We start from the raw sequence: 27619 nt of genomic DNA on the forward strand, positions 1-27619 counted from the left end.
TAAATTGAATCATCCTATTTTATTATTATTAAATTGATTCAACAAACTAATTGGATAAATTATCAAATGAAAGTCTTTATTATATTGAGTTCAATACTGCAGTTGTAAAGAAAAATTTGTATGTAAAGGTAATTTTTTCCTTTTTGTGTAGTTGAGAAGTTGATATTGTGGTAATTATTAACATTAAATTAAAAAGACCAAGAAATTGTCAAAAAACACAGATTTATTGATACTTAGAAATACCGGTTTCGGTAATTACACCATTGTCAATCTCTGATAAAATTTGATAATGACCGAAACCGGTCTTTCTGAGTATCAATAAATCTGTGGTTTATTTGACAATTTCCTAGTCTTTTTCATTTGAAAAGTATGTATTTGATATAAAGGTATTCCTTGATAAGTCCGGTGTCCCTGGAAACAGTGTCTCCAGCACTTTCAATGGAGAAAATAATAGATGGCTGAATCTTCACAATATACTGTACTCACTGTACTAGCCCTTCTCATTAGATTGGAAGTTTTATTCATGAGCGAGGTCTACTGTTCGCAGAACTACTAGTAACTGAAATTCAGTATATGCAGTGGTTACATGAATACCGTAGCCATTTCACCATAACATTATATCCCCATGAACTTAGTCTCGAATGATAAATATGCTATCAACCCTCATCAATTATCAGCCTCACCGTATCATTAAATTAATAGTGCTCTCATTAATGTTAATTATCAATGTCAGTCCAGCAGTAAAGTAATGAAATTTCATAAATCATTCGGTTTTCATTCTTCCATCACTCCACAACCATCTCAGAAAAAACTGGAAGACTTTCACAGACCTCGATCCATTTCACTTGAAGGAGTTTTTGAAGTAATGAATCCTTTGTGATGAAAACGCTGGCCTCAGTGGAGACGAGGAGCAACATTAATCAAAGTTTTGCTCATTAATTATCTCCCATAGGGCCTCTCATTTCAACAGCAACCTTGCGATTAGATTTTATAGCTTTGTTGTCCATTATGGAGGAGTCAACCCTGTTATTGTCAAAGGTGCCAAGACATCGATAACCGGTATCGAATATCAATTTTCCAAGACATCGATAACGGGTATCAAATATCAATTTCGATTATTATAAGGAAAAGGTTGCTCCAGTGTCACATTGTCAATTAGCTAGCAATAAGGAAGGGTTATATTTATACTCAAACGCGCAACAAAGAAGTCTATTGTTCACTACAAAAGATACTATATTGGGCTGTTATCATGAATAACTGACAACATCTCTCTCATTTCACCTTGATATGGAGAAACTCCACAATATCTTTGTGTATAGTGTAAATTGGATGATAATATAAAGCCTATTTTTCAAAAGGAAAGCCCAGAAATTGCATGGATATGAATTTTTATTATCAATATTGATTAGCATTGTACTTGAGAAATTCCACAATATATTTGTGTCTAGTGTAAATTGGATAATAATATAAAGTCTATTTTTCCAAAGGAAAGCCCAGAAATTGCATGGATATGAAATTTTATCATCAATATTGATTAGCATTGTACTTGAGAAAATTAATAGCTTTTCTCATTATTAGTTGAATATTTCAGTAAAATGATTGCGTTGTTGCAATACTTTGTTCATGTGTAATTCTATCTTATTTTATATAAGTTTTAATCTATAATTTATCATCATAGAGTCTTCTTTTCGGTGTCCATCTCTCTCTCTTTCCTCCAATGTCTCTCCTTCCATCTTAATAGAAGAAAATTAATTTCTCTAATTCAATGATTGCATCAATGTATTATGATGATCAATGTTATTAATGATTTTTCCTGTTACCTTGTTGGGAATAAAAGCATTTTCGCCATACTGCACAGAAAGCAGCTGTTTTCCAGTCCCTACATAGATCTGAAAGACATTGTTTGCAGACGACTCTCGTCTGACGTCAGAACAGGTTTCTTTCCGACCTAGGCCGGAGAGAGTACCCTTTCCAGCCGCTAACATGGAACTAAGAAAGGTGATCAAAAAACAGCTGATCAAAAAACTTTTCATTATTTGTGTTTATTATTCAATAATTAAAACATTTATAATAAAATCATCTCATTGTCATTTGAAAGAATAAAAAAGTATAAACTCAACCTCCCACATAATTGAACATCATCTTTTAGGTTATTTAGACAAATCAGAATAAAAAATAATAATACTTGGACAATTTCCTGATATTCAGATTACCTCAGATTTGCTAGAGCTATCACTTTCCACTTCTGCTTTCGGAAGTGCTTAGTAAACAACTATTTTCATATATATATTGTTTATTTTTGTGTGTGGCGAAAAATTGCGTTTGCACCACAGGCAAAAATGTTTTTTCCGGCTCTCAATCAGTTTAAAACCGATTTCGAGCCGGAAAAATCTCATTTTCTGCTCTAGGTGCGAAATATACTATTTAATCTCTATTCTTATTGTATATTTAATGAATAGACGTACGTTTTGATCACTGAATCTATTGATGATGATAATTAATAGCTGAATTTGTATCCTGGAAGCTAAGACCAATGTATTATATAATAATCAATGTTATTACCGATGTTTCCAATTGCCTCGTTAATGTGCCTGTTCGGAATAAAACATTCCTACTCTCATTGGATATCCACAAGTAACCCATTCTCCGAAAGGGTCCTATTAAAAACTTGACAAACTGAAAACTTAAAATCTTCAAGAATTCAAGATGGGCCTATAACCACCATCTTCAGTAAATTAAGAATCTAGAGACAAAATTCCAAGTTAATCAGTCCGGTAGTTCAGATGGATGATAAGTCATTCTTAAATTTCCTATCCTGTACTTGTATAGGCTCATTCTTCCCTTCATTATAAAATTATAGATTTACGATGAATTGACTTTCGTTTGATCACTGATACGTTCTTAATAGATGACAATTAATTTCTAAATTTGTATTCTGGAAGCTAGAACTAATTTCCGTCATTAATCATTCAAATAGGTTAAGACAATAATTACCGTTCATGAATTCATTATTCATGAATTTGTAGCAAGTTATGATCAGCGCTACTAATGAGCGAATTTTCAATTTATAAATTTTACACCCAAGTAGGTGCACCCTTGATAAGTGATACTGCATAGGTTAAGACAATAATTATTACCGTTCATGAATTTGTAGCAAGCCATGATCAGCGTTACTAATGAGCGAATTTTCAATTTATAAATTTTACACCCAAGTAGGTGCCCCTGTGATAAATGATACTGCATTGGAATTGGAAAATTATTAGCAAACACTGATGGTTTATCGCTGGAGCCACGAAACATGCATGTATACTCAGTGACTTTTGTTTGTCTTCAATTTATCTACATGTTGCAATTAACCTAAATCCTTCCCACCGTCAACAAACGGCGTCAGTGTGCTATCAAATTGAAAATAATTCTGTTTGTGTGGCATGCGTTCAGCATTTAGCTTCTGTATGCGCAAGAGATATATGATTGATCGGAGCAAAGTATGCGGATGGTAATGCAAATATTGGAAAATTCTCTTTCACTCACCGATTCTGTTCTACCTCTCTCTCCCTCACACTGACTCTTTGAATTCTTCTACTTCTCTCTTCCTCACACTGGTTCTCTCAATTCTTCTACCTTTCTCTCCCTAAAACTGATTCTTCAAATACCTCTCTATTACGCACATTGGTTCTTTCAATTCTTCTACCTCTCTCTCCCTCACACTGATTCTTCAAATACCCCCCTCACACTCTCTCCCGCACACTGGTTCTTTCAATTCTTCTACCTCTCTCTCCCTCACACTGATTCTTTGAATTCTCTTCTACTTCTCTCTCCTTCGTACTAGTTCTTTCAATTCTTCTACCTCTCTCCCCCGCACACTGGTTCTTTCAATTTTTCTCTCTCTCCCTCACACTGATTATTTGAATTCTTCTACTTCTCTCTCCCTCGCACTGGATCTTTTTATTCTTCCACCTATCTCCTCACACTGATTCTTCAAATACCTCTCCCTCTAGCACACTGGTTCTTCTAATCCTTCCACATCTCTCTCCCTCACACTGATTCTTTGAATATTCTTCCACCTCTCTCTCCCTCATACTGATTCTTCAAATACCACTCTCTCCCTCAGACTGATTCTTCAAATACCTCTCCCTCTAGCACACTGGTTCTTCTAATCCTGCCACATCTCTCTCCCTCACACTGATTCTTTGAATATTCTTCTACCCCTCTCTCCCTCATACTGATTCTTCAATTACCTCTCTCTCCCTCACACTGATTCTTCAATTACCTCTCTCTATCTCACACCGATTCTTCAAATTCTTCCACCTCTCTCTCAAACACTGGTTCTTCAAACTCTTCTCAATGTTTGAGATGGTTTCATTGAATGGTTCCTTGACTGTGTTTTTTTTTGTAATACGTCGCCTAATCCAATCACATCTCCCCGTCTATGGTAAAGCTGTTCTGCCGAGAGAGTTACTTCCTTGCTCTTATGTTTGCCCTGATAAATTGCCGATAAAATATTCGCCGAGAAGATCAATGTCGTCGAAATTGGAATTCTCATCGACAACTCAACCGTCCGACTCGAATAAGATTACAGTCGATTCAACTATTTTTTAATGAAAAATTCTCTTTGAGATATGCTAAGTGAGCGTATTTGACTACAAGGCACATAATAATCAATGATGGGAAAATAGTATAGACAGTAACGTGATTCACTTGGAAATAACATAAAAAGTCGAAATATTTGAGAAATAGGATTACATTGAAATAAGGGTATTCTGATTTTCATTTTTTATGAGAATAGTAGACTAAAAACGTTTAAAAATCAACTGTTACGAAAATTTCTCTCTTTAGTTCACAATATTTGCAATTTCTTTTTAGAAAAGAAATCACCTGCCATGTCTTGAATGCCATGATACCGCTCACTGAAATCAATTTTGTCAATCAGTATTTCAGTATATGAGGGTTAAGTGTAACAGAGGGCCGACTGCGCCTAGCTTCGCCCTCCTAGGTCAAGACAGTCATTGTAATCTATTCTATTCTATTTCAACAAATTATTATTTCTCAATAACAATTATATTAACAATGATATCCACTCACAGTATATTCAACGATTGTTCCATTGATGGAACAATCTCAAGTTTTTCTTAGATTTTTCTATCCAGAAAAAATTTTCAGAACTGATGAAAATTCACAAAGCCTACGAGAAAGAGTTAAGATAAAGAGTTATAAGATTTAATTATTATTTAACGAAAATCCTGAATAAATAAATGCTGTAAATCACCCCGAAGAATTCTGCTACTGCAGACATTGACAACAGGGTTAACAGCTAGATGGAAATTCGATGAGAACTACTATCCAAAAATTATTTGCCAGCCCGGGAATCGAACCCGGTACCTCCCAATTGCCAGTCAGGAATGCTTACCCTTACACCAAATTAGTCAAGGGACCCGGTACGTTCGATTCCCGGGCTGGCAAATAATTTTTGGATAGTAGTTCTCATCGAATTTCTATCTAGCTGTTAACCCTGTTGTCAATGTCTGCAGTAGCAGAAGTCTTCGGGGTGATTTACAGCATTTATTCAGGATTTTCGTTAAATAAAATTATTATTTATTAGCATTATATATTATTTAGCATTTGAATAAATGCATTCTCTATTTAATTCCATCTGTAAACAAGTTAAAAGATATATGAGAAAGAGTTATTCACATGAAGACATATTTATGGAGATATTATTATAGGCTACATAGAGACAAACGTAGCATGAAGAACCTGCAAACGCCAACATTTTTTCTTATATTTGTGGATTTTTGCTCTGGATAACCATATGTATTCTATTTCTGTGAACAGAGAAATCTGTACAAACAATGTTTCTCCACTTGCGAAAAGATGTTTCTCCACTTTAAAAACGTTCCAGCTCCTTGAACTAATTTCTTTTGAGAGTAACTCGAAAGTAATTGCATACAGCTTTCTCAATGTAACATCCATCCCACGCAGTAAAGCACATTTTTCGAGAAAGCATTTTCTGTCCCGCAAATGAAACGTGCCCCAAAATTTATTTCAGAAAGAATGATAAGATTACTGCTCATCGTGGACTGAAAGCGAAATTCAATATTCCACTAACTCAATCCTGGATTGCAAGCCGTAAAATAAGAGAGCAACTTTTTGTCCGAAAAGATGATTTGCTTGAATCGTCGTATCTCAAGATTTGGAATGCAACTCGTTCTAATTTCATCTGAACTTGAATCTCTCTTTGAATGTGCTGATCCGAGATCTGTCCATTGATGATAAAATACATTCGTCATTCATTGTTGTGTCTGGCATTCATGTATTTATCTATTATTTATTCTCCATTGCATCGCTGTATCTTTCCTAAGTTCAATCAATACCATACTATAGTGAGGTCCACGTTATAATGACAGTGAAGAAAGAGAGAAGAAAAACATTGTCAAGTCTCTCCATTTTGCCACTGAGTGTACACCGCTGTTACTCAATTCATCCCATTGAATTTGATCTAATTATGGTTATCATTTCCTTAATAAAATAATCAATTTAATGTCAAATTCATCAAGAAAATATATTTTTTCATAATTTGATTCAATAATTTGCTTCCATAACTGGGATCAGATTTTTATTTTTATACAAACCTGAAAAGGCGGCCAATTTAAAAAGCTGTGATACACCAATCTGAATTTCAAAACAACAGAAATTAAGTTATTTGGTAGGTATTCTATTCCAATTTCTTTCAAAAATTAAAGAAAAAAAGGAATCCTTTCTAAAATAAGTAATTTCATTGAAAATGATTCTGAAATAACCTTTCAATTATCATTTATACCGGTACGAGTAGGTCTAACCTAAACGTGTAGGCTAACTGAAGCAAGGATAAAGTCTAGGATGGTTAGTTATCATCTTTTATAATGTCATTTCAGGTATTTTGATTTGTGTTTCTCATACGGTAATGTTTAAAAAATATTTCATTGTTTCAAAAATACATTTTCAATCAATTATACGACTTGTGTACCAAAGTATTTTGATAGAATGAAGAAAAAAAATTGTGTCTGAGACTTTATTGTTAGTCTACTTTTGTACAGTCACTGTCAAAAGTAAAAATAAAATATTCTGGCAAACTGACAACATTGCAAAGCTAGAGAGAGACAGCGCTATTTGTTTTGTTGTATGATAGAAAAGGACAGCAATTGTACACTGCCATTATAACGTGGACCTCACTATAACTCCGCAAGTGTCTAATCGAAAACTTGACAAACTGAAAACTTGACTTACTAAAATATCGAAGAGATTTAATAACTATCCTCGGTAAATTATAAGGAATCTATCTTGCAAAATTCCATGTCAATCATTTGAGTAGCATAGGCGTGCTGCTAAGCAAATGCTGTAGAGTATATCTTGTTCACCCCTGGAGGTTTGATATAGGAGAATAAATATGATTCCATTTGGAATTCAGTACACGTCTGAAGCCAATTTGAAGCTGCGCTCATCATTCTATTCCAGTATTCACTTTTCCCGTTTTCTCAGAAGCTGAGTCAACATAGACGGAAATACTACTATACTATCTATGCAATGAGCTTGAATACAATGTATTTCCATACAGACTCTCCGATACAATATGGCTGTAACATTATTATTGGATGAGCTGAAATTGAAACTGAATTTATGTGTTTTATCTATTTTCAAGTGTCACTCAATATATTCTTAAAATTACACTGCCAATGGCGAGGCAATACATGCCCAAATATTCCAAATATGGTTATGAGAATCGTTGGACAACAACCAATAAAGAGAAACATATCCATTTGTTTTTTCAGTTACTAATCCATTATTGGATTTGTTATTTTACTATATTGTAACTAGTACCTTTTACTCACCTTTTACTTTCCTTGCCCTATTACCATAGGTAAGGAAAGTATTGCTTTCCGAAAAAAAATTAAGGTACCCCAATTTCTAAATTTCTGTACGTTTCAAGGTCCCCTGAGTCCAAGAAAGTGGTTTTTGGGTATTGGTCAGTATGTGTGTGTGTGTGTGTGTGTGTGTGTGGTGTGTGTGTGTGTGTGTGTGTGTGTGTGTGTATGAGTGTATGTGCACCTGTGTACATGATATCTCATCTCCCAATTAACGGAATGACTTGAAATTGGAACTTAAGGTCCTTATACTATAAGGATTCGACACGAACAATTTAGATCAAATGCGATTCAAGATGGCGGCTATAGGCTAATGTTGTCAAAAACAGGGGTTTTCGCGATTTTCTCGAAAACGGCTCCAAAGATTTTGATTAAAGTTATACCTAGAATAGTCATCGATAAGCTCTATCAACTGCCACAAGTCCCATATCTGTAAAAATCCATTATTGGATTTGTTATTTCCTAAGTTTATTGTAACTAGTACCTTTTACTCACCTTTTTGTATACACAACATTTTGGTGTGTGTTTCTAGTCCCGACTATTGATGATCTTAAGAGCCTTCTACAATAAAATTATTTGAGAAATGTGGAGAGTTTAGGGAATTATCAAGTGGCACATGAATGTAATGATTAGGGTATGATTTTGGCAAATATAATATACAGGGAAAATAAGTAACCTTCTCTCGTGGAATTTATTTATTCATGCAACAAACAACACTGATGTTGTATAAAACAAGGTCTATAAATACAGGTCATGACACTCGTGTTCCTTATGGAGCGGCCATTATGTGGGGTCTTTATTGCGGTACATTTGAAATATTCCAATCTGCTCATAACAAAATCATGCATTATGCTTTTTAAAAACAATATTCTGGTTCAGATAATATGTAAATACAGGATTTCGATTCTTTAATGATGAAATTTCAATAATAAATGGTTCAATAATTAATTCTCTCATTATTAAAAATTGTCCTTATTCTTGTATTTTGTTATGATTCATAAGGCATTGGGACAAAAGGCTAACCACAAAAAGAGTTTAAGTTTCCAATCTAAAAATTAACAATTTAGTTCCTAGTTGGAATCTAAATATTATTATTTTGTTCGAATAATTTATTTTACAATTCGAAGCCAAGCAATATTCCTTGAGCAATATAACAAAATAACACATCATGTTAGTCAATCTATAATAAATTATAACAGCTGATAAATTTGAAAATTGGTGAACTAGAACCCCATAAAATGGCAATTTGGAATGCATCACGGGATTGTGTCATGACCTGTATTTATTCATTTATTCATTTATTCATTCAATCAGAATTACACAACTTACAGAAAAGTACGACAGGCTTATAAGCCCAAAACGGTTCCAATTCTAATTTATACAACAGTCCAAATGTAGCTAGGTTATGTGTCACTTAACATTCATCAATTAAAACACTCAATTTACAATTCAAAACACACAAATATCATTTTTAAATTAAAAAAATACTTCTAAATCAAATTGAATCAATCACAATTAATTAGAAAATTTCAAACTTTGAAAAAATATAAAATTTTGAGACCGGAAAGACAAAAACACTATATTTAGAACTTATCACCTTGTCTACAACTTACCACTTTATAGATCTTGGTATAAAATGTAATAATCATGGTTTCAATTTACAGGCTTTGTGCTATGTATTTTTCTAGAACTTTCTTTCTCTCTTTTGTAGGTACACGGGAATCGATGGTGAATCAGACTACACCTGCAACATCCAAGATAAGATGTGAAGCATAACTCACTGTGCGAGGCTCGTTGCTCGGATAGGAAGTGTTGAAACGCAATTTACAGCTGTTGGTCTATGTTAAAAGTGTTGATAGGATGAGTCTAGCATTTATAATTGAGATAATGAGCTAATTTCAGTTTTAGTAACTGCAGACAAGTGAGCTGTTGATTGGGATATTCCCAAAATATCTAGAAGGCCTACCACAGAAAATAAATGACACTTTTCTCAAAAGAATAAGATGTAAGAAATAAAGCAGTGTTTATAGTTAAATGTTAGTGTTGAAACGCAATTCAAAGTTGTTGGTCTATGTTAAAAGTGTTGATAGGATGAGTCTAGGATTTATAATTAAGATAAAATGAGCTAATTTCAGTTTTATCAACTGACAAGTAGGCTATTGATTTGGATATCCACAAAATATCTAGTACAACAGAAATTGAGATGACACTTTTCTCAAAAGAGTTAGATGAAAGAAATAAAGGAGTGTTAATAGTTTGATATTAGTGAAATTAGGATGCGACTAGGGAGTTGTATTTGAATAAATAAATTCAAAGTTCGATTTTTTGTAGGCTATTGATTTGGATATCCATAAAATATCTGGTACTACAGAGAATGAGATGACACTTTTCTCAAAAGAGTTAGATGAAAGAAATAAAGGAGTGTTAATAGTTTGATATTAGTGAAATTAGGATGCGACTAGGGAGTATTTGAATAAATAAATTCAAAGTTCGATTTTTTGTTGGCTGTTGATTTGGATATCCACAAAATATCTAGTACAACAGAAGTTGAGATGACACTTTTCTCAAAAGAGTTAGATGAATGAAATAAAGGAGTGTTAATAGTTTGATATTAGCGACATTAGGATGCGACTAGGGAGTTGTGTTTGAAAAGATAAATTCAAAGTTTGATGTTTTGTAGGCTGTGATTGAGATATCCCTGGATTATCTTCTAGTACAACAGAGAATGAGATAACAATTTTATCAAGAGAGTTGGATGAAATAAATAAAGGAGTGTTAATAGTTTGATATTAGTAAAATTAGGATGCGACTAGGGAGTATTTGAATAAATAAATTCAAAGTTCGATTTTTTGTAGGCTATTGATTTGGATATCCACAAAATATCTAGTACAACAGAGAATGAGATGACACTTTTCTCAAAAGAGTTAGATGAATGAAATAAAGGAGTGTTAATAGTTTGATATTAGTGGAATTAGGATGCGACTAGGGAGTATTTGAATAAATAGATTCAAAGTTTGATGTTTTGTAGGCTGTGATTGAGATATCCCTGGATTATCTTCTAGTACAACAGAGAATGAGATAACAATTTTATCAAGAGAGTTGGATGAAATAAATAAAGGAGTGTTAATAGTTTGATATTAGTAAAATTAGGATGCGACTGGGGAGTATTTAAATAAATAAATTCAAAGTTTGATGTTTTGTAGGCTGTGATTGATACATTCCTGGATTATCTTCTAGTACAACAGAGAATGAGATAACAATTTTATCAAGAGAGTTGGATGAAATAAATAAAAGAGTGTTGATAGTTTGATATTAGCGAAATTAGGATGCGACTAGGGAGTTTTTGAATAAATAAATTCAAAGTTTGATGTTTTGTAGGCTGTTGATTTGAATATCCACAAAATATCAAGTACAACAGAGAATAGAATAACACTGTCTAGAAAGAGTTAGATGAAAGGAGTGTTATTAGGTTGGTATTAGTGAAATTAGGATGCGACTGAGGAGTATTTGAATAAATAAATTCCATGTTATTACTATGTTGAATGAATAAGTTCGATGTTTTATAGGTTGTTGATTTGGATATCCCTGGAATATCTTCTAGTACAACAGACAATGAGATAACACTTTTCTCAAAAGAGTTAGATGAGAGAAATAGTTTGATATCAGTGAAATTAGGATGCGACTAGGGATTATTTAAATAAATTAATACCAAGTTTTGGATTGCGCTAGTTTTGGATTGCACTGAGTTTGAATTAGGGTTGTTAGGTAATTGAATTGATGTTAGGGAACGGATAGGAAGTGTCGTTGCTTTTCAAGATGGATGACGACAATCTCAAGAACTGTACTAGCCAACTACTGCCCGAACTGAGCGGCCTAAACAGCAGTGAGATGTTGGATGCTCTAGCGACCATGTTGAATTCGCATCGCGACCGCGCCACGCTGAAAATCATGCTGCATGACTGCCTTTATCCGAACAATTCGCATCCCTACTTTTTGCCCTGGTGGCAGAAAGCCATTTGGACCTCATTGTTCGGCGCTATGCTGCTCGTCTCAACCACCGGCAACACTACTGTCATATGGATTGTTCTGGGTGAGTCACATATTATTTATTACTCCTAATATATTCTATGTTTTCGTGCAACATTTCTGAAATTTGTTGTAGAATCTTATTATTCTAGTTTAACTGAAGTGTATGAATAGGTATAAGTAATATGGCAGTAACGAATCCAGGATTTAGGAATGGGGGATTAACCATCCAAGGATTTTTCTGTATCTATTCTAGTCATTATTCTATCTATTCATCTATATTCTCCCTAATTATATCTATTCATTTCATCTCTCCAAGTTTATTCAATGAATCAATAGATACTGTAGTTATTCTCTGATCTCTCTATTCATCTAAGGTTATAACCAATAACATTGTATGGCCATTCTCTGGTTAAAGGCTGTGCAAAGGCTAAAAATAAACTTTCTACTCGCGATATTTTCCAAAGTTTTTCGATTTGTATATCATCAAGCTATCAAAATGAGAAAGTTTACTCAGAAAAACCTTTTTTCCGATCATTACTTTTTGAGATATGAGCGCCTGAAGTTTGAATTTTTGGGACAGAACATCTCAAATTCGGTAAGATATAAATCTATGAGATTGAGAGGATGGATTCTTCATGGTATTGATGATCTAGTAAAATAGAAATTTTCTGAAAATATCAATTTTGAAAAAGTTTTTTAATTTACCAAAAATAACTCAACTAAAAGTTATTTTCAGTAAATTGAATAACTATCTTAAAAATTGATATATTCAGAATTTTTTTATTTTAATAGATCAACAATACCATGAAGAATATATCCTGTAAATCTCATGGATTTGTCTCTTACCGAATTTGAAATGTTCTGTCCCAAAAATTTTAACTTTAGGCGCTCATATCTCAAAAAGTAATGATTGGAAAAAAATGTTTTCCTGAGAAAACTTTTTCATCTTGATAGCTTGATGATATACAAATCGAAAAACTTTGAAAAATATCACGAGTAGAAAGTTTATTTTTAGCCTTTGCACAGCCTTAAAGTATCAAGTTTGAAGATATACAGAGTGAGTCATATGTATGGGAACCCTTCAATAAATTGGAGACTGTTGTGAATATAATACTGTAACTTCCAGGATAAGTTATTGGTCTAATACTCTACTTTTTTCCCATTTTACTCTCCCATTCTCTTCACGTGTCCAAACCAGCGTAGTCTTTCTATCTTTCTCCTTATGCTTTCTATGCTCAGTTCTCTTTCTATCTCCTCATTCCTAACTCTTTCTCTAAATAAAGGCCTGAGGAACCTAATTTCTCCTGATATTTATGTGATAAATAAACAAACAATTAATAAACATACAGAGTGAGTCATATGTATGGGAACCCTTCATATGATACTGTGACTTTCAGGATAAGTTATTGGTCAAATACTCTACTTTTTCACCTACAACTTAATTTCAACCCCTCATAAGAGGGTAAATTAGGGGTTGTAACTCGAATATTTTGAATGTGAATACCCATTTTGTGTCACATCATTTTAGAGGCCTTCATAGAACAAGGAAGATAACATCAATTGAAATATTCCATGATACTTGCAACCAAAATGGCGGCTGATTGAAGTTTTCATTTCAAGAAAATATCATTCAAGAATGATAACACTCATTGTGTGGTACATCATTCTCAAGGCCTTTCTGAAACAAGAAAGATGACATCAATAAAAATTTTTAATGATACTTTCATCAAAAATGGCGGCTGATCGAGGTTTTAGTTTTCAAAGAAATAATTGATAAAGTTCAATCAGCCGCCATTTTGGATGAAAGTATCATAGAACAATTTTATTGATGTCATCTTTCTCGTTTTGAAAAGGCCTTTAAGATGATGTACCACACAATGGGTGTTTACATTAAAAATATTTGAGTTACAACCCCTGAGTCACCCCCTTATGAGGGGTTGAAATCCAGTTGTACATAAAAAAGTAGAGTATTTGATCAATAAATTATCCTGAAAGTTTCAGAATTATTATCTACAACAGTCTCCAACTTATTGAAGGGTTCCTATACATATGACTCACTCTGCATATTGGAGAAAACACTTTACTTTCATTAGTACATTATGTAAACAGAGGAGTAATATATTTTTTGAAACAGCCTTGAAAGAAACGGGTAACTGAGATAAGTAACTGGAACCGCTACTAGGACGTACTCGTTACCGTGATATTCACGGAAGATTTACAAATTCACCGAACTCCCTAACTGGAACATGTGAAAGTTAAGGAAGTATTGTGGGCAGCCAAAGTATCCCATACAGATCAATCTTGAAGTGTCTTAAGGTATCTCGGAAGTGTCTTAAGGTGTCTTGATTAAGCCTGACGGAGAGCTGAGCTCGATCTTCAGCTGAGTGTATCAAGCACTCTTATCTTAGCTGGCCACCACAACTCTTATCCAACTCATCAATTTGCCTTTCTTTCTACTTTCTCTTCCTACTGAATTTCTCTTTCTCTTGATGTTCTCTTTCTCCTTCCTTCTTCTCCTTCCTCGTTCTCCTTTCTCTTCCTCTTTCCCCTTTCTCTTCTGGGAATCTGCAACTTGCGCCCAGTGGTCAGAATGTGTTTGGCCACTCACAGATTGAACGTAACAAAGTGAACGTCCGTGACGTCATCACGAGTGATGCCATTTCACTCTCACTAGCAGCCGACATTACGTTCCCCAACTGAAGGAGCGAAATTCAAATTCACTACAGTATCCTAAGGAAGCTTCAAGCAAAACACTACTGTATTATGACAACATATTGGCCAAGTTAATGAGATACATATTTCTATCCTACAATTACATTCCAATTGATAAGTTATTAAAAGGTTGGGCTAGAACCATGATTGTACGAATAATCATTCATCAAGATACAGTCATCTTGAATGAATAATCTCTGTCAAATTGGTTCTAGCAGACACATCGTCTCAATCATTCATTCTAATGTTTTGACTTTTCATTTCTGAATTTTGTTTTAACGACAAAGACTATGTGGGTGATAGATAAAGATATATTTTGTGAATACTTAAAACCTTCAAACACTAATAACTTTGAACCTCCGTCAGTCAGCGTAGCAAAAATTTCAACACTGTTCATTTTCTCACTCATGGTGACAGCCTGAAAGAATCAATATGTGATAATTATTATCGAAAAGTTGATGGGGTGGTGTGGTTTTGACAAACCGGGAGATTCCTCGTCGTCAATCTTTCCAACATACTGTCAGAGCTGGAAATTCGATGTATTCATGATTGAACATCCGTCACAAGTCGAGATAAACCAATGAACACTTTTGGAGTCGAATAGGAAGGAATGGTCGTTATAAAGGTAGTTGTCGGAAAGTTTATATACCGTTATCACTTCCAGAGAGAGTAGGAGCGAGATTGAGAGAGAGAGAGAGAGAGTGTGAGAGAGAGAGTGACAAATAATGTGACTGGCAGTGATGACGTCACGACGTAAACAGTGTAAGTGTGTATCGGAGCCTTGTATCACTCCCATTTGACCGCTGGGTGCAGCTTGTGTATGTCCTCTCTTCTACTGACTTCTCTCTTTCTCTTTTTCTTTCCATCATTTCTCTTTATCTTTCTCTCATTTCTTTTTCTCTTTCTCCTTTTTCTTCCACTGATTTCTTCTGTCAGTGTTCTTTGTTTTAATCATGAACGTTCAAAACAAAGAGACAAATCTCCCCGCTTCTATTTAGGACAAGAACTTCAGTGTGTTTTCTTTATTTATTTATTGAGAATACATTTCATGAAAAAAGTACAATTCGAAGAGGTTCACAGTTAAACGCCAAAACAAACTACATATAAAAAAGTATGACACAAATGATTTAGAAATAATATTATTTGGATTACATTGCATTGGAGTGTCAACCAGATAATCATATATAATACGTTGTGGAAGCGACTAAGAATTAAAACATTGGATTTTTTTTTTAAATTACTCATCTTATTCGATCTGATCATAATCGATTCATGAATTAGATATAGTATCGTTCAAAATGAATCGTTTTCTACAGAGAGTTCTTACAATCAGGGGTCAGTTGTCAGTATCTGAAATTAATTATTCTTTAGAATGAAACACCTGGAAAAATATTGGTAACACATTGTATTGTATAATTCCGTATCAAATCCCCCACCAAACTTGATACAAGCAACACTCAATTTCATATTTATTTTGATACAAACTCGTCTTTTGTATCAATACATGGATGAATTAAAACACCTGAATGAACTAGTAGTTCTGTGAACAGTAGACCTCACGCAGTATTCTCATCCACAAGTACCTGATTGAAACTATAGACCTTATGGAAATACAGCAATAGACTGGCTCCTCCACACATCTGTGTAATCACTTGTCAGCTGATTTATGATGAATAATTCTATAGTCTGATTTTTACTCTAATATTGGCGTATGAATGAGGCTCCTTTTTCCTTTTATATTATCCATGGAATGCAAAATTCCCAAAAGCCTTGTATACGTCGACGCGCAATTTAAAAAGGAACATACCTGTCAAATTTCATGAAAATCTATTTCCGCATTCGTTGTAAATGCGCAACATATAAATATATAGACAAATAAATAAACATATAAACATTTAAACACCTGATTGAAACTATAGACCTTATGGAAATACAGCAATAGACTGGCTCCTCCACACATCTGTGTAATCACTTGTCAGCTGATTTATGATGAATAATTCTATAGTCTGATTTTTACTCTAATATAAATTGGCGTATGAAGGAGGCTCCTTTTTCCTTTTATATTATCATTGGACTGCAAAATTCCCAAAAGCCTTGTATACGTCGACGCGCAATTTAAAAAGGAACATACCTGTCAAATTTCATGAAAATCTATTTCCGCGTTTCGTTGTAAATGCGCAAAATATAAATATATAAACAAATAAATAAACATATAAACATTTAAACATTTGAACATTTGAACATTTGAACATTTGAACATTTGAACATTTGAACATTTAAACATTAAGAGAAATGCCAAACTGTCGACTTGAATCTTAGACCTCACTTCGTTTGGTCAATTAATATTATCTTGGTAACTAATATTGTATAGTATACTTCCGTATCAAATCCCTCACCAAAGTTGATACAAACAACACTAAATTTCATATTCATTTTGATACAAACTCGTCTTCCGTATCGATGCACGAATAAATTAACCACCTGAATAAATTAATATTATCTTTGTAACTAATATTGTATAGTATACTTCCGTATCAAATCCCCCACCAAACTTGATACAAACAACACTAAATTTCATATTTATTTTGATACAAACTCGTCTTCCGTATCGATGCACAAATAAATTAAACACCTGAATAAATTAATATTATCTTGGTAACTAATATTGTATAGTATACTTCCGTATCAAATCCCCCACCAAACTTGATACAAACAACACTAAATTTCATATTTATTTTGATACAAACTCGTCTTCCGTATCGATGCACGAATGAATTAAACACCTGAATAAATTAATATTATCTTGGTAACTAATATTGTATAGTATACTTCCGTATCAAATCCCCCACCAAACTTGATACAAACAACACTAGATTTCATATTTATTTCATATAAACTCGTCTTCCGTATCGATACACGAATGAATTAAACACCTGAATAAATTAATATTATCTTGGTAACTAATATTGTATAGTATACTTCCGTATCAAATCCCCCACCAAACTTGATACAAACAACAGTCAATTTCATATTTATTTTGATACAAACTAGTCTTCCGTATCGATACACGAATGACGTGAATTCTACTATCCCGTAAGTGTATAAGCAACACCTATTCTTGTTTTTTCTGATAGGGCTACTCTTGAATATAATTAAAAAAAGGAATTTAAGTACTCACAACAATACCTTTATAAGCAATCCCTACTATTACTTAAGTATTGTTATAAGCCAATATTCTTCTCTTCATAGTGATTATTAAAGATAGGTTTATGTGTCGTCTCATTTCTGACACATGGTAAGTTGAAAGTTTGAATGTGCCATTTCAATAAAGCAAGCAGCCAGTCTATAGCAAAGACGTGATCGCTGGGGATGTAATATCCAATGAAATCCATCACAGATGTCTTGCAGTAATAATGGGACGTGTCGACCGCCGGCAGGCATGTTTCATCCACTTTTGTCGGATGTCGCGACCTGTTGCCGGCTCAATATAAATGGCTGAACGTCCGGTCGACGACTTTATACGACACGTTCCGACTAAATTGCTGCTGTGACTGTGAATGTGACATTCTGGCACCCGCCTAATGACAAACAGAGCTGCGGCAACAGCTACGGCACTTTCATTTCCTTCTGACTCACATCCATCAATTCACAACAAATGGATTCTCCTCTTTCAGTGTAAACTATCTGCATTTTTGAATAGAGTGTTGTAGAGAAATAGAACTGTCGATTGAAGGGTGACATCCATTGGTTTCGGAGTTTCAGAGCCTGATAAGAGGTTTTTCGTGTGAATACGTGTATTGAATGTGAGAGTTTTGAATACACACAAGATAGGTTCACAGCATAGGAATGGTCCACTGCGGAGACCAGACATGTCCGAAAAACAAACTTTTCAGAAGAGACAAAAACACTTTTTCTTGTTAAACTTCCGGTAGTCGCGCCCTTCTCAGTCACACGAGCAGTCGCGTGTTGTATTTTGTACAAGTGTTATGTACTCTCATTACTGTCAAAAAATATTAATTAATTGTATAATTACTTTTTCCACCTTCTTGGATTATTTTACGCCTATGAACATTTGGATGCTGATTACCATTTCATAGCCTATAATAAGGTACATCAAGCAAAGCCATCAATTCTGTGCTATTGGTTCGTTTACAGTCCCCGTATACAGTCTTTCCCTATCTTATGCACTGTCGCGACTAAAGGGCACCTAAAGACTGAACCATTGCTGGGTTGATACTGCAACTCAGTGAAGTGATGGGGGAAAAGTTTGGAATGCATAGGTGACTTATTCACTGACACCACCCCATTCAATAGTTTTGTTCAGCAAAAAAACTGACACTGTTGTACTTTTTACAACTGCGCGACTGCCGGAAGGTTGAGCACAATTTATGAAAATTCTTTAAAAATATGACACATGATTGGTTTGTAGATAAGTAATTTTTCGAAAGGTAGGTACCCTTTTTCACATTTTCAATTAGTTTTTGTTTTGTGGACATTGTCTGTAATAATGTGAAAAAAAGTTTAAAATACAAGAAAAGGTTTCTAATCATTTTTCTGAGTCACTTACAGAGTTAAAATCATTTGGAAATATGGGTTTTTACACAATGAAATAGAAATATTTATGAAACAGTCCAAAACAAGTCATTATCGGCAACATTAGTCTCAGTCGGCCACAGAAAGATCTCATCCCAGAAACTCTTCTTATCACTAGGGATGTACAATCTCGTCTTTTTCAAGTCTTCCATTTTTTTAAATTTATTGTTCTCTTCTCATTGCAAGCTTTCTCTTCAAGCAATCTCCGATTTTTGTACATGTCTGGTTTCTGCGGTAGGCCATTTTTCTCAACTGAGATTCCAAAAAATTTCGGCAGTTTGTTGCCAATTTATTGAAAAGCACGAATTACGGCAACAGTTGACTTGTATACTACAGTATAAAATTCACAACTGTGAAGTGAACTGTTTGAGGACAAAATTTTGATGACTAGCCTACTCTAGATTTAAGACATACATTCAAGATTTGCTCTCTCTTCACTACTTTCGTGATTGTTCATCATTATTCCAAACGTGTTCCTATATGTCTTATGCTATAGATGACAGGAGTCATCCTATATAGTTTATTATTGAAATAAATAATCCTTTATAGTTTCCATTACTCTATGGTAATATTAAGGGCGCTGGCTTATATAGAGGTAGTAACTGGGTGATTTCTCATTCACACGTTAAAACTCTTGATTTATCATCAAACGGACTACGTTCGATTATCATCCGAGACGTACTTCCAAAATATGCCAATAGATAGCAGCTCTTATCGGGTGACTGCGTAAAACCGGTAAGCCAAACCTTTAAACTCCGCCTCCTCTCTCCTGATTGGTCAGAGATGATTCGAGGTGTACTTCACAGTTCTGCCGGTAGGTGGCAGCAGTTACTGGATGTCAACTTCTCAGCAAAACTTTCTATCTTGAGATTGGGAAGCGATGATTTGAAACGTATTTAATAGTTATTTTGGTGTAAGAAGTTATTCTTGCTCTTGCATGTGATATTTCTCTATATAATAGCAGATTACAGAGATAATCCTTTATATTTTATAATTAAAGTGAATAAGCATATTCATAGTTTCCTCCTATACTGTATGATAATAATAAGGGCGCTGGCTTACATTGAGCATACATGAGAGAGGCATAGAATTTGACTTCAGATTATTATCAGGGAGTCTTAAGTGTATAAATGAAATTCGATATCGTCACTAGTAGTGATATACTTTATCCAGTAATGAGCCATCTATTGAATGAAAAATCTGGTGTGGTGCACTCACACAACTTTCCTTGCCATTATGAAAATTCACCTGACGCTAGTGTTCACGCGAATCTCAAGTCTACTTATAAACAAAGATCTGAGCCAGCTGGTGACAGGACAATAACGCTGGAGACATACGAGGTCTGCTATCTTTTCATAGTGAATCATTTAATAGAACCAACAGTTTGCAATTGGATAATCACATTTTCTCAAATTTCGAGCTTATTTTCAATTTTAGGTGAAAATGTTACTGGACTCTTATTGTAGAGATTTTCATTCTCAATCTTTTCCATTCGAAGTTTTTGTTTAAATTGTATCTGAAGCCTGATAATTGGGAATATAAAATCAAACTTTGCATAGATGGGGCGGAGCTCCTGAAATTTTTACAGATATGGGACTTGTGGCAGTTGATAGAGCTTATCAATGACTATCTTAGGTATAAATTTAATCAAAATCTTTGGAGCCGTTTTCAAGAGAATCGCAATAAACCCTGTTTTTGACAACATTCTCTCTATTTTAGCCGCCATCTTGAATTGCATTTGATCGAAATTGTTCGTGTCGGATCCTTATATTGTAAGGACTTCAAGTTCTAAATTTCAAGTCATTCCGTTAATTGGGAGATGAGATATCGTGTACACAGACACACATCCACTCATACACACACACACACACACACACACACACACACATACACACACACACACACACACACATAAATACCCAAAAACCACTTTTTTGGACTCAGGGAACCTTGAAACGTATAGAAATTTAGAAATTGGGGTACCTTAATTTTTTCCGGAAAGCAATACTTTCCTTACCTATGGTAATAGGGCAAGGAAAGTAAAAAAGATTGTTTTGCTTCTGAAAGTGAAGTTTATGTAGAGTACAATAATTTTAACAATGAATATTGTACTTTATCAAACAGCAATAATAATCAATGATATTAGTGATTGCAAATAATTGAATCGAAATTAATTCCATGATAATATCTTTATCAATCATTATTCTTTAACCATAATAGCTATTGAATCAGACTGCTTGAGGAAAGATGAAGCATCGGCGATCTATATTAGGATGTGCTGGCTCAGCAGAATGGAATGTTAGCCCATATAATGGAGCCGGCTGTGTACTTTATAAAGCAAAGGCAGTAAAGTTTGGATATGGTTATTAAAGTGGAACGACCTCGTAAATCAAATCAACTTATGAGGTGATTGTGTTTATTATAAGGGCTCTTAAGATACACTGTTCACCATTATAGGCCTCATACCGAATCTAGATCATGATAAATTTCTCTCGGTGGAATATTATCTCACAGCCCTTTTTAGAATAGGGCTGATTCGATGCTCTAACAAATGCGATCGTAAGGCATGGGGAACGTGACTCCCACTTATAAAGGACCAGAGTATCCCTCGTACAGGATCGTACTATTTCATGGTGCATTCCCAAAATAACTGATAATGAATTTGTCGGGTCGATGAATAATACATTTCACTGATAACTTTGACCCACACCTATAAAGGAGATTGTCATTCTCAATCTTTTCCATTCGAAGTTTTTGTTTAAATTGTATCTGAAGCCTGATAATTGGGAATATAAAATCAAACTTTGCATAGATGGGGCGGAGCTCCTGAAATTTTACAGATATGGGACTTGTGGCAGTTGATAGAGCTTATCAATGACTATCTTAGGTATAAATTTAATCAAAATCTTTGGAGCCGTTTTCAAGAGAATCGCAATAAACCCTGTTTTTGACAACATTCTCTCTATTTTAGCCGCCATCTTGAATTGCATTTGATCGAAATTGTTCGTGTCGGATCCTTATATTGTAAGGACTTCAAGTTCTAAATTTCAAGTCATTCCGTTAATTGGGAGATGAGATATCGTGTACACAGACACACATCCACTCATACACACACACACACACACACACACACACACACATACACACACACACACACACACACATAAATACCCAAAAACCACTTTTTTGGACTCAGGGAACCTTGAAACGTATAGAAATTTAGAAATTGGGGTACCTTAATTTTTTCCGGAAAGCAATACTTTCCTTACCTATGGTAATAGGGCAAGGAAAGTAAAAAAGATTGTTTTGCTTCTGAAAGTGAAGTTTATGTAGAGTACAATAATTTTAACAATGAATATTGTACTTTATCAAACAGCAATAATAATCAATGATATTAGTGATTGCAAATAATTGAATCGAAATTAATTCCATGATAATATCTTTATCAATCATTATTCTTTAACCATAATAGCTATTGAATCAGACTGCTTGAGGAAAGATGAAGCATCGGCGATCTATATTAGGATGTGCTGGCTCAGCAGAATGGAATGTTAGCCCATATAATGGAGCCGGCTGTGTACTTTATAAAGCAAAGGCAGTAAAGTTTGGATATGGTTATTAAAGTGGAACGACCTCGTAAATCAAATCAACTTATGAGGTGATTGTGTTTATTATAAGGGCTCTTAAGATACACTGTTCACCATTATAGGCCTCATACCGAATCTAGATCATGATAAATTTCTCTCGGTGGGATATTATCTCACAGCCCTTTTTAGAATAGGGCTGATTCGATGCTCTAACAAATGCGATCGTAAGGCATGGGGAACGTGACTCCCACTTATAAAGGACCAGAGTATCCCTCGTACAGGATCGTACTATTTCATGGTGCATTCCCAAAATAACTGATAATGAATTTGTCGGGTCGATGAATAATACATTTCACTGATAACTTTGACCCACACCTATAAAGGAGATTGTCCCACCAATGAATACTTCGTAGATAATCATACTGTATATCATGACCAAAATAACTAATAATTAATTTGTCAGGTGAATAAATAGTTGCTTCTACTAAAAACTTTGACTCACACTCATAAAGGAGCTTGCCCTACCAAAGTATCCTTCCAAAATCATCGTACTTTATATCATGACCAAAATAACTACTAATTAATTTGTCAGGTGGATAAATAATTCATTCTAGGTACTCATAACTTTGACTCACACTTATAAAGGAACTTCCTACCGAAATATCCTTCGTAGATCATCGTACTATATATCATGATCAAAATATCTAATAATAATGAATTTGTTAGGTAGTTATTTGTAGAGATTTGTAAAGTAGAGATTTGAGAGATGGTAGAGATTTGTAAGGTAATAATAAATAGAAATGTAATAATATGAGTTTATCAGAGATTGACAATGGTGTAACAACCGAAACCGGTCTTTCTAAGTATCAATAAAGCTATGGTTTTAGACAATTTCTTATTATTTTTATTTAGAATAAATATTGTTATACAGTAATATTGATTTTGATCCTGATAAGCAATAATGGGTTCAGTCAGTGGAATCAGTTTACTAAAATCATTTAGTTAGTGATGAAAGATGAATACTCAATGTGAGATTTACTCAAACAATCAGCATTCCTTATAAATTATAGAAATGTTCCCCATGTAACTGACTGAGTACTGACGGAATAACGTATATCTTACGATATTTATAGAGATCAGGATTAGAGGAAAATGATCAGAATAAGAGGAATATGATCAGGATCAGAGGAAAATGGTCAGTATCAGAAGGAATATGATCAGGATCAGAGGAGAATGATCAGAATAAGAGGAATATGATCAGGATCAGAGGAAAATGATTTGGATCAGGATGATCAGGATTAGAGGATAATGATCAGGATCAGAGGAAAATGATCAGTATCAGAGGAAAATGATTTGGATCAGGATGATCAGGATTAGAGGATAATGATCAGGATCAGAGGAAAATGATCAGCATCAGAGGGAAATGATCTGGATCAGAATAAAATGATCAGGATTAGAGGAACATGATCTGTATCAGAGGAAAATGGTCAGAATCAGAGAAAAATAATCAGGATCAGAAGAAAATTATTAGGATCAGAGAGAAATGGTCAGGATACCTGTTTTCTTCGAATCTTGTCAATTGTTGTATTACGTTATAGTGTGTCAAACAATATGTAAAAGAAAATGTTCTTCTACAAACTTATTCTATCATGATTCAGTTTGCTTCAGAAAGTGTGAACCTTTCCTCGTTCGAAGTTCATTGAGTTTATCTTTGTTTATTCATCTTCTACAATTCCTGAATAGTATAATAAAACACTGACCCATTCTCTAAATAGATGTTTCAGAGAATGATGAGAAATCCTATTCCACTCTTCTAGTTCACATCTATAATTGACCGAAAGAAGTGAGGTCTAAGATTCAAGTCAACGGTTTGACATTTCTCTTAATGTTTAAATGTTTATATGTTGCGCATTCACGGCGAAACGTGGTAATGGATTTGACAGGTATGTCCCTTTATTAATTGCGCGTCGACGTATATACAAGGTTTTTGGAAATTTTGCATTTCAAGGATAATATAAAAGGAAAAAGGAGCCTCCTTCATACGCCAATATATGAGTAAAAATCAGACTATAGAATTATTCATCATAAATCAGCTGACAAGTGATTACTGATTACACAGATGTGTGGAGAAGCCAGTCTATTGATGTATTTCCATAAGGTCTATTGTTTCAATCGGGTACTTGTGGATGAGAATACTGCGTGAGGTCTACTGTTCACAGAACTACTAGTTTTTAATGAGGGAAAGAATCGGCTCATACATGTACGGAATAGGAAATTCAAAATGACGCATCTTCTCGTCTGAACTACTGGACTGGATAACTTGAAATTTCGCATATAGTCTCTTAAATTACCGTGGATAGTTTTAGACCAATTTTGAATTCATTAGTATGTACTTTACTCTATCTAGCTACCTCTCTACCCTAGTGAGGTCCGCTTTGTAATGTCAGATTTTGATTAACATTGATTGGTGTTTCAAGGTTCAAGACTGTTCATCCAGTCTATGGTAATATTTTAAACAATTGAGAATATTTTTCAAATTAATGAATTCTTTTCAGCTAGATATGATACTTCCATTTATGTTTTATAGTGAGGTCTGAGTTGTGATAATCAGAATTGGTGTTGCTATCATTGTCTATCATTGGACAAAGCCCATTTTGGCCTATTTGAAAACTTCAAGATTCCAGTAAGCCAAGCTTTTAGTTTATCAATTTCTTGATTGGACCCTCACCGAGCACGCTATCACGGTTACCTGCTAGGAGAGAATAATTTGCCATGAATAAATGTCAGTGAGAAATCATGGCAGGACATTGATAGATAATATAATGTTTCATTGTCACTTTTCTGTAAAAAAATGAAGCGGATTAATACACTCACTTGACAGGAATATTGTTGCGGTCTTTGAAGTCACTTAATCAATAGTTGGCTGAATGCCCTGATCTTTCGCCAAATAGATGTTTCAGAGAATGATGAGAAATCCTATTCCACTCTTCTAGTTCACATCTATAATTGACCGAAAGAAGTGAGGTCTAAGATTCAAGTCAACGGTTTGACATTTCTCTTAATGTTTAAATGTTTATATGTTGCGCATTCACGGCGAAACGTGGTAATGGATTTGACAGGTATGTCCCTTTATTAATTGCGCGTCGACGTATATACAAGGTTTTTGGAAATTTTGCATTTCAAGGATAATATAAAAGGAAAAAGGAGCCTCCTTCATACGCCAATATATGAGTAAAATCAGACTATAGAATTATTCATCATAAATCAGCTGACAAGTGATTACTGATTACACAGATGTGTGGAGAAGCCAGTCTATTGATGTATTTCCATAAGGTCTATTGTTTCAATCGGGTACTTGTGGATGAGAATACTGCGTGAGGTCTACTGTTCACAGAACTACTAGTTTTTAATGAGGGAAAGAATCGGCTCATACATGTACGGAATAGGAAATTCAAAAATGACGCATCTTCTCGTCTGAACTACTGGACTGGATAACTTGAAATTTCGCATATAGTCTCTTAAATTACCGTGGATAGTTTTAGACCAATTTTGAATTCATTAGTATGTACTTTACTCTATCTAGCTACCTCTCTACCCTAGTGAGGTCCGCTTTGTAATGTCAGATTTTGATTAACATTGATTGGTGTTTCAAGGTTCAAGACTGTTCATCCAGTCTATGGTAATATTTTAAACAATTGAGAATATTTTTCAAATTAATGAATTCTTTTCAGCTAGATATGATACTTCCATTTATGTTTTATAGTGAGGTCTGAGTTGTGATAATCAGAATTGGTGTTGCTATCATTGTCTATCATTGGACAAAGCCCATTTTGGCCTATTTGAAAACTTCAAGATTCCAGTAAGCCAAGCTTTTAGTTTATCAATTTCTTGATTGGACCCTCACCGAGCACGCTATCACGGTTACCTGCTAGGAGAGAATAATTTGCCATGAATAAATGTCAGTGAGAAATCATGGCAGGACATTGATAGATAATATAATGTTTCATTGTCACTTTTCTGTAAAAAAATGAAGCGGATTAATACACTCACTTGACAGGAATATTGTTGCGGTCTTTGAAGTCACTTAATCAATAGTTGGCTGAATGCCCTGATCTTTCGCCAAAAGATCTGACCAAATCCCACCTCCAAGTGCTGAGAACAATTGATCATCCTATGAATACTACACTATTCTAACTGAGGCTACATAGCACACTCATAAATTATCATGGATTGGTTCAGGCAAAGACAACACAGGTTACTCACGTTTTTCTGATATAAAATAAAAAAATGTATTTTATAACTTTTATTTTGTTTCAACAATACAGGTCATATAGCCTAGCAGTATAAGTTATGGTAATATACAGTTAAGAGATATAGTTATACCTAAGATATCACTGCATCAAGGATCTCGTGAAAGTAGTCTTTCAAGTTACTCTGTTGCAACAATTCTTGAGAAAGATCTCAGTTTTAAGCCATGGAAGCCACGAGATCCTTGATGGAGTGATTTCTTAGGGCTCCTCATGAACATTTCAGGAACTCTATCAACATTCTCTGCTGTCTTTGAAATTGATGGCCTTCCTGATCGTCTTGCATCTGCGACACGATCCCTGTTGTTAGTAATTTTGAATGACAATTTTTAACCGCTTTCGCATCCAGTGTTGCATGGATCCCTCGTTCAGCCCTCCACCACCTTTGTACTCACACCACAGATCCCCAGACCTCATAACGAGCTGCTATTTTGGCTAGTTCTTCCACAGTCAAGAGAGGAGGCATTTCTAAACTGAAACAAATGGAAAATGG

At 34.4% G+C, this 27619-nt stretch overlaps 1 protein-coding gene across 1 annotated transcript in view; it reads left to right on the forward strand.

The window, feature by feature from the left end:
* Positions 1-11554: 11554 nt before the first annotated feature.
* The window catches only part of LOC111052250 (tachykinin-like peptides receptor 86C), a 282428-nt gene continuing 266363 nt past the window's right edge, over positions 11555-27619 (forward strand). The window contains 1 exon segment of the mRNA XM_039419715.1: positions 11555-11988. Within this exon segment, the coding sequence (XP_039275649.1) occupies positions 11715-11988 (274 nt within the window). The 5' untranslated portion in view covers positions 11555-11714.

Source organism: Nilaparvata lugens, chromosome 1, assembly GCF_014356525.2.
Source record: "Nilaparvata lugens isolate BPH chromosome 1, ASM1435652v1, whole genome shotgun sequence".
Taxonomy (NCBI): domain Eukaryota; kingdom Metazoa; phylum Arthropoda; class Insecta; order Hemiptera; family Delphacidae; genus Nilaparvata; species Nilaparvata lugens.